At 43.2% G+C, this 9,583-nt stretch overlaps 1 protein-coding gene across 1 annotated transcript in view; it reads right to left on the bottom strand.

The window, feature by feature from the left end:
- Window positions 1-836: 836 nt before the first annotated feature.
- Window positions 837-9,583, bottom strand: part of LOC111870450 (activin receptor type-1) — a 47,200-nt gene continuing 38,453 nt past the window's right edge. Inside the window, exon 6 of the mRNA XM_023862755.1 lies at window positions 837-1,735. Coding sequence (XP_023718523.1) covers window positions 1,595-1,735 — 141 coding nt within the window. The 3' untranslated portion in view covers window positions 837-1,594. The remainder of the gene's footprint in view (window positions 1,736-9,583) is intronic.

Here is a 9,583-nt window from a genome sequence, read left to right as displayed (position 1 = left end):
GATTTCCAGTAAACTGTCCCAAAGTAGGCGTTTTGTCTACTTTTCCCCATGTGGCTGTACCCGCAATTTTACTACCTGCACTTTCCTCGGAGCTACTTTCACTTTTATTGTCTATGGCTACACTTGTTTGTTGACCCCTGTCACTGCCACTGTCTCAGTTTCACTACTCCTCTCACAAGGCACATCAAATAGCTCATCTGAGAATGAGTAAGATATTTTTTCTCCGAGATATCGCTTCGTCTTCAACCGCTTCTGTCCTTGATTCATATTGCACTAACATCCTGCCTGGTACCTAACAGCTTGAAGGGTCAAAGATTATTTTCCTTTGGAGGGGGAACCAAAACAGCGAGGTCAAGTTACTACCTACTACGCAAACATTCCGGAGTAATATTACACAGTAGTCATTCATTTGGGTGACGCCAGAGAGATGTATAGTGTGTTGCAACTTATCGTGTTCTAAAAACCAGTTAACAGGCGAACGGTCAGCCATGTTTAAAAGCGAAAATCCTTTTAAAGGGTGCGCGGTCCGCAAAGTGTTAAGACATTACTGGAGAATAATTCAGATCAGATAAACCCAGATTCATTGCAGTCAGCTTTTACTGTTAGTACATTACATATGTTATGGGCATTATTCAGTAACAACTCTGAAAGAAAATATTTCTGCTATTAAAAATTCCTGGAAGTTTTCAAAACTGTTAACTAACTGAAATTTCTAACAAACTTCTAACAGCTACCACTCTCTGCATTCCAAGCCATTCACCTGCTCTGAAGATGGAGGCGATACGTTCCTCCAAAACGTCAGCCAAAACGAAGAATACACGGCGCCTAAACCCAGAAGACGACTTTCTTCAACTGAAACTTCCTTCACACTGCCATTAGCATTAGTTGTGATATCTTATGCTTAAACATGCTGCAAGAACACATATATTTGGGAATTTAGTAAACTAGAAATGCTAAGTTATGGAAGTATTAAAACTGGGTGATAAAATTAAATGATTATCACTGCATTTGGACAGTACCTGTAACACCAAGAAACCAGTATATGCCATAGACATGTCATGTGACAACTATAATGTACTGCTAAATCAATGTGTTAATGGTGATGAAACAAACAAACACAAGTGAAACAGCAGCAAAGCCACTGTTTCTTTAGTTTACACTCCACAGTAATTCATTCTTACAACACTAATACAAGATCTTCTGTCACTCACACTTCTATACATCTAACAAGGTTCAGCTGATTGATATGACAGGCATTACTTAACACAACATACAAATAATCCTGAGACCAGTCACCAGCATAGCTCATAATCTGAGTTCACAAAAAATAAACAGACATTTCAATGATCCAAGTCTGCACAACTCTCAATGGAAATAGCTGTTCTTTTAACATAAAAATTTTATCTCCACCAATCACTTCCCGGTGACTAGGCTTTAGGTCTTGCACACATCTAAGAGGGTGTCTTTTCTCACATTATGATTCAGGCACATGATTTTCAAGAAGCCAGTCTAGAGATGTTCTAATAAATGTGACCACCCTGTTTAAGAAACGGTAGCCAGACAAGTGGTTATGTGACAAGAAGTTGGGGCATGATCAAATATCGAGATCAAGATGCACGTGTATATCGGAAGATGCAAGTTTCACCAGGGTTTTCTTGATACGAAGCGCTGGTAGGCGAACATTTGGGTTATGATGCCAGCATTCCTTCATGAGCTTTGCCATCCCACTAAGCGTCTGTAATACAAGACAGGAATAAAATAAATTGCTGGAACATATTCTTCTGAAACAAAAGTAAAAGAATAAAAATACATCATGACAATGTGCAGCTCATGCATTGCTTTGGCTAACACAAACACAACTGTGATTCCTCAGTCTTCCCACTCACCTGACCTGGCTCCTGCAGACTTTTTCTTATTTTACAAACTGAAATCCACTTTGAAAGGATGACAATTTCAGACAATTCAAGAGATTACGGAAATTTACAGACAGAGCTACATGCGATCCCGAGAAGGCGTACCAGGGCTGTTTCCATAGGTGGCAATGGCGTTAGGAGTGGTACATCAGTGCAGGATGGAGTACTTTGAAGGTCATAAGGCTCTCTCAGTTTGATGCATGTCCGAAAAGAATATAAAAAGATAGTTCCAAAACTTTCTGAACAGCATATGCATGTGGAATATGCATAGAAATAAATAACAAAGAAATGAGTAAATTTAAAACATTGTGAAGATCTCAAACATCCACAACCTTAACTTTTAAGATGATGTACAATATTAAAGTACNATGTGGAATATGCATAGAAATAAATAACAAAGAAATGAGTAAATTTCAAACATTGTGAAGATCTCAAACAACCACAACCTTCTGGCAACAGACAACCTTAAGTTTTAAGATGATGTACAATATTAAAGTACACACAACTATTTTTATCTATACAAAAATATTTTTTCCCACACATAGTGAAGAANTAGGTCCCTTTGATGACGTTATAACCAAGTTCTACTGTATTTTTATCTATACAAAAATATTTTTTTCCACACACATAGTGAAGAGCAGATCATGAAGAAGGTACTGTTGGTGTTCTGAAACCAGTCTTTCTACTGCTTTCACACCAAAGTGAAATTAAATGAGCTAATGATGAGGATGAAAAGCAAAGGAAGCAGTTATGGCCTAGATGATCCCTGCCAAGAATTGATCTGAGAGGCTGGGGGTACCTGAGCCCATTATTGACCAATTAGTACAGCATTCCTTTCAACAGATGACATCAGGTGTAACATACAGATAGAAGAAAGAACGACTTTTCATTTGATATATTCCTCTTGCTATTTGAAGGTCATCTGAGGAAAGTTGGTACGTTTCTCTGTGCATCTGCATTTACAACCACTAACATTAGCATTTTTAGTAGTAGTTCTATTGCAAGGCTTGGCAATTAAACTGTTAAAGTAACAACATGACATTTTCCTGGAGTGACTCATGTAAACCACCTCAGGCTACCCAATCTCTGGACGGGAACAAATTACAAGCCTATGACAACCAAGCCAGATGTATTATGCACTCTACTACCCCACTCAGTTCACATTTGTCCTCTCTAGTCTCTTCTGTTACACAAACTGACTCAAACTAAGATTTTATGAACTAGCTACATGAAACAGTCAAACCAGGATTTTACATTCCTTGAATCTATGTTTTTCTTGATTCTACATGATTTTCTTTTTTTTCAGATCTGCCAAAGCTTCCATAAGATGTTAAATTTTCCTACAGTACATACATTTGCTTTCTACCAAACTATACATTCAAAATTAGCATAAATTGGCATGTTGCTGTTGTTTTAGAGACTTTCAATTTGAAATTAGGGGGAAATAATTGATTTTCAGCTATAATTTACTATCTCCTCTACTGCCATGTATGCTTACTATGGCTTCATAGTAGCACAAACAGAGCAGAGCAATATTTCCTTTCATCACCAAACCTGTGTAGGGATGAATGGTGATGTGAGTTATAACTGACGGTATCTTCTATGTGCACTATTACTGTACTGCTTGAAAATTTCTATCAGAAACACCATCTCCACATGAAGAGCTCTAGTCGTGTGTGTGGAAGTCTGGCAAGCTTGTTGCGTGGGCAGTGGCAACAACCTGAGTTTAAGTAGAGGTTCGTATGGGTAGGTTTATGGTACACCTTATGACCCAGAGTGCCATCAGATCTCCTCTATGTATCTACATCCATGAATGGAAGGTGACCACCTCTTTCCACTTACACAGTGAACTGAATGTCCTGGTGGAAGAAGTTCCTCAGGCTGTTTGGTCCATGAGCCAGATGATAAAAGTGTCATCCATACAACAGAAGCAGTGGAGGGGCTTATGGGTAAATAATAACAGAAAAATAATTTTCCAGTAGTGCAGAATTTATACATCTTACCGGTTTCATAATTATGCCATTGTGTGGTAGTTACAGAAACAGACCCACTTCACACTCACACTCCCACAGCACCACAAACATGTTGACAGCATCAGTCAAATTCATTTTTAGCACATGCTGGTCTACCTACTGAGACCAGTATTTTTCTAACTAATACCAGCTGCAATTCCCTATGGCTCTTCACAATGGTACCTTGTGCATAAAACTCATGTTCCCACTGCAGTCTTCAGGAATGGAAGGAATCACAGTGTTCTCATGTTCACTGCACAAGATGCCTTCTGCAGGTGGACTGTGCATGTTGGTCAACATATACACTTCCCTTTTGTTCTCCAAAATCATTGATGTCAAGTCATCTCTTGTTTTGGCTCCAATGTCTCCCTGTTTCAATTTTGGCATCTTAAGGCCTATGCCACGTGGCATTCCTTTCCTGTTTGGTCTAAGAATTCCATAATTTTTTTTTACTTATTGTCAGGTCATCAAACAGATTTCCATGTATAACTTATGGCCATGTCCTGTTATTTGCATTTTCTTTCTTTCCTTAAATAGAGGCTCATGTCATAAGTGCAACCACTTGTGTCACATATTTCATAAATCTTGATGAACTTTTTGTGTTTTCTGAGGATATATTGTTTGACAATGACTTTACCTAGAGATATTGGGTTTTTGGACTTTATCCATCGTCCTGGTTTTAAGATAACTAAGAAAAACACGACATTTCGGAAACTGGATCCGTTTCCATCCTCAGGTGAGGGAAAACACCTATTCTGTTGGATTTTTTTTTGGCATCAGTGTAAAAATTTTAAGAGATTTTAAAATCGGTAAATTGCAATAACTGATTCTATACTCTTTCTAGAAAAAAGCAGCGTTTATTTCACTCGTTTATCACAAAAATTGTAGAAATCACAGCATTCTGAGTAACATGATTACAATTTTTATTACTCTACAGTGGCGGGCATTTAAATTAACTCCGTCCTGCTACCACTACCGGAATTTAAATGGCCGTCTCTTAAAGGTTAATGTCAGTACATCATACCACTGTCAATGATTCAACCCTGTCAAAGTTACAAGCAGAGAAGCTTGTGCGTCAACTGGATATAGCCACAGATTGTGCTACAGACAAGCTTAGAAGAAGCCTGAGGGAGAAATGGACTGATACTGAAAGCTGACTGCCCTCGCATACTGAAGCTAAGTCAAATGTAGTCTCCGAGTCTGTTTAGAAATGTAACTATGCTATGTTATCAGTTGTGAAGTGAACCCCACTGTCCATCTTTCACTGAGGCTTACACTTAGCCTTGAGGACAGAGACATGTCATAATCACCACTCATTAAACCGTTGGTTTGGAATGCCCCTAATGTTGGCTGGGATAGTCAAATATAAGATAGTGAAGATAGATAATACACCATGTTAGAGCATAGGCTGATGGGACATTGATTTTACCATCGGCAACTTCCTGTGAAAGCGATGGGTCACTTGCTAAGAAAAATGCTGCTGCATGGCTGCTACAGGTACACTGTTTACTTCTGTTGTTAATTATTAATCATATATAGTAATTAATATTATTGTACCCACCATCATAGATGTTCAAAATGTCTGCCTTTTGCTGTGAGATATGCCTGAATTCTTTTAAACAGATTTGGGGAAACTTGTTGCAATTCACGTTGCTGAATGTTTCTGTTTTAGAGCCTCCAGGTCTTGTGGATTGTTGGCATACGTAACACTTTAAAGTTTTCCCCACAAATAGAAATCACAGGGGTTTACATCGGGAGATCCAGGGGGCAAACAAACCCTTGCTAATAATTCTATCCTCCCCATTTAGTTCCCCAAACAAACCAGGCAGTATACTTTCTTCTGCAAGTGCCAAATTGACGAAAAATGTATTAAGTATTTCATTAATGTATCGTCCAGGATCAAGAGTTCCTTCATAAAATATTAATTAGTCCAATTATACGGTTTGTGTAACTGCACAACATACACCTATCTTTTGGTCATAAAGGGGAAGCGGAATTAGGGCATGAGGATTTTCATTACTCGATTGCTTTGTTTTGTGAGTTAACATATTGTAACGTGTTGCGTTACTGAATACGCCGTAGAGATCATTAATTGGTTTATTCAACAACCTACAAATAACGGCTACAATTAATTATCACAATGTTACGGGTTTCCACACTTTACAAACCCTACAACAAAATCTCTTAACACTATCTTCCAGAGTTTCACGTATTAATAGCGTGGGAGCTATACAAGTCTCGCTGAATTACACACTCCAAATATAACTGGTTATCACGAACTATCACTGATTCTCGCACACACGTCTGTAGCTCGTAACTTGGGAACTGTGAACTCGTTGATAACACACTGACTCTCGCTTGCTGCTCAGCCGGCTTTTATTCCGGTCGCTGTTGCTAGGGTTGCCCGCCACGTCACTACTGTGACGTAGCGTATAGCCTAGCAATGCTGTTATCTCATGCCATCTTACGTCACCGCGCGTTGCGCGTTACATCACCGCAGAGGGGGGTGGAGGGAGCGCTACGTTACCGCCACGTGCCGCTGGGGAGGTAGGGGTCCTCCATTGTGCAACATGTCACACTGCTCCCTCCTTAAGGCTGTTCGTCCCGAATAGCCTAACGGTGCTTCCCCTGTTCCTTTTCTTTGGAGGATGTTCTTGCAGCATCTTCTTTGTGTCCTACTGTTTCTCTTCTCCCCGTTGCTCTGCTCTCAAACCGCTACATCTTCCCCCTTTTTATGGTTGCTCGTCTCGAGCAGCTCCATGATAAGGCGCGAGCCGGTCGAGGTGTACAACCAGCATCCTTGACCTAGGGGTCTTCTGGATTCGGTAAACCACATCATTTATCCGGGTCACTACTTTGTAAGGACCTTCCCATGATGCTTGTAGTTTCGGCGATTTCCCCTTTCTGCGGGTTGGGCGACAGAGCCAGACTCTGTCGCCTTCGTCGTAACCTGCAGAGTTGGCCAGTTTATCATACCAAGTTTTCATCCGGTCACTGGCGGGCTTCAGGTTTTGCCGGGCATAATTGTGGATGTCGTGCAGATGATCCACTAAGTCTGCTGCATAGTCGGTTGTGGGTTGTGCTTTGTCGCAGGTCGCAGGGTAGTCGTAGTTCTCGTCCGAACACTAGGCCATCAGGGGTCAGGCCCGTTGTGTCGTGAGTGGATGCCCTGTAAGCTAGGAGAAAGAGGGGTAACCTCTCATCCCAGTCCCTTTGGTGCGATGCGACAACCTTCTGCAAGTGCTCCTCGATGGTCTTGACGTAGCGTTCCACCATGCCATCCGACTGTGGGTGCAGGGGTGTGGTGCGCGTCTTGCTCACTCCCAGGCGTTGCAAAACTTCTTTCAGTAGATGAGACTCGAAGTTACGGCCTTGGTCACTGTGCAACTCTCGAGGTATGCCGAAGCGGCAGAAGAAGTTGGCAACCAGAACTTCCGCTATTGTTGAAGCCTCCTGATTCGGGATGGCGTACACTTCCGGCCACTTGGTGAAGTAGTCCATAGCGATCAGTAAGTATCGGTTTCCTTGGTCGCTTCGTGGGAAGGGCCCTGCGATATCAATGGCTACTCTCTCGAAGGGAGCACCGACATTATACTGGTGCATTTGCCCACGATTCCTGGTCCGCGGTCCCCGACTGGCTGCACATGTGTCACACTGTCGACACCATTTCTCAACATCGGTCCTTGCTTGGAGCCAGTAGAATCTCTGTCGAACCTTATTCAGAGTTTTGTTGACACCGAAGTGACCTCCTGACGGTCCACCGTGCAGTTCGCTCAGAACGTCCTTCACCCTGCTCCGAGGAATAATTACCTGGGCTACTTGACGTCTTCCGGTGACGGATTCCCAGTCACGCTCTAGTACGCCGTTTCTCACAGCGAGCGATTTCCACTGGGCCCAGTAGCTTTTGTACGTGGGACTCCGATCCGCGATGTCCTGCCATTCCGGTCGTTGGCCGTTCTCTACTTCCTGTAGAATAGGTCCTATGTCCGGGTCTTTTAGCTGTTCCTCTCTTAGGGTAACAGGGTCCCAGCCGGCTGCCGGTAGGGTTCCAATAACGCGTATCTGCTTTACCTCTGCCCGCGTCTCAACTTTGTGGCAGTGCGCACATTGCTCTTGGCAGGGTCGTCTAGAAAGGGCGTCGGCGTTGTTATGTTTTCGGCCCTGACGATGCTCCGAAGTGAAGTTGTACTCCTGTAGACGCTGTATCCAGCGCGCTGTTTGTCCCTCTAAGTTCTTGAAACTCATAAGCCAGGTAAGCGCAGAGTGGTCCGTTCGCAGATGGAACTGTTGTCCGTAGAGGTATTTGTGGAAATGTTCCAGTGTCCTCACTATGGCAAGTAGTTCTCGACGGGTGACACAGTAGTTTCTCTCTGCTTTGTTTAGCGTCTTGCTGAAGTAAGCTATGACACGCTCTTTTCCGTCCTGGATTTGAGAGAGAACTCCTCCAATTCCGACATTACTTGCATCTGTGTCCACAATGAATTTCTCTCCTGGCTGTGGGTAGGCAAGAATAGGGGCAGCACATAGGGCACCCTTTAGCGTTTGAAAAGCGGCCTCCACTTCTGGAGTCCACTGGAAGGTTCGTTTCTCTTCCGTTAGTTTCGTTAGTGGCTTCGCAATGTTGGAAAACCCTGAAATAAATCGCCTGTAATACGCGCATAGTCCCAGAAAGCTTCTAACTTCATGTTTATCCTTCGGGGTCGGCCATTCTCGCACGGCTTTCAACTTCTCCGGGTCGGTGGATACCCCTTCTGGTGATACAATATGCCCGAGGTATCGGACCTCTTCCTGCAGGAGTTTACACTTTTCCGGGTTAAGTTTCAGACGGGCTTCCCTGAACCTCTCGAACACTTTCCGTAAGTTGAGCATGTGCTCTTGGAATGTGCGGCCTATTACGATCACGTCGTCCAAATACACAAGGCATGAATCGTACGTGAGCCCTCGTAGGACTGTCTCCATTAGCCTTTCGAAGGTTGCCGGGGCATTGCAGAGGCCAAAGGGCATGACTGTGAACTGATATAACCCTTGCCCTGTCGAAAACGCTGTTTTCTCTTTGTCGTCTGGGTGTGCATCGACTTGCCAATAGCCACTCTTTAAATCGAGAGTTGAAAACCATTTGGCTCCGGCCAGCGTGTCCAGGGTGTCATCAATGAGGGGTAGTGGAAAGCAATCCTTCTTGGTGACGTCGTTTAGCTTCCTGTAGTCCACACAGAAACGGAGCTCCTCATTCTTTTTCCTGACCAAAATGACCGGGGACGACCAAGGGCTCTCCGATTCTTCTATAACACCCTGTCCTCGCATGTTTTCGAGCATTTCCTTCACTTCCACTTGTTTTGCCAGGGGTACTCTCCTCGGTGGCTGTCGAATTGGCCAGGCTTCTCCCGTGTCTATGCGGTGATATACTATGTTTGTCCTTCCATAATCTTCGTTGTTTTGTGCGAAGATATCGGCGTACTTGGACACGATATCCTCTAATTCCTGAAATTCTCCGGGGCTTAGGTGTGGCTTGGCCGCTGTGGTCACGTCCGATAATTTCGGTGTTAGATCTGGTGCTGGTGGCTGCCCCACCTCGGGCAAAGCCACGAGTGTTACTGGCTCACAGTGCGCCAGAGGAGATCCTCTCCTAAGCTTTTGGTCCTTGTGGGTAACATTCATGAC

Source organism: Cryptotermes secundus, unplaced genomic scaffold (assembly GCF_002891405.2).
Source record: "Cryptotermes secundus unplaced genomic scaffold, Csec_1.0 scaffold1717, whole genome shotgun sequence".
Lineage (NCBI taxonomy): Eukaryota > Metazoa > Arthropoda > Insecta > Blattodea > Kalotermitidae > Cryptotermes > Cryptotermes secundus.
The sequence above is the reverse complement of the archived record's forward strand: the minus strand, read 5'-3'. Positions and strand labels throughout refer to the sequence as shown.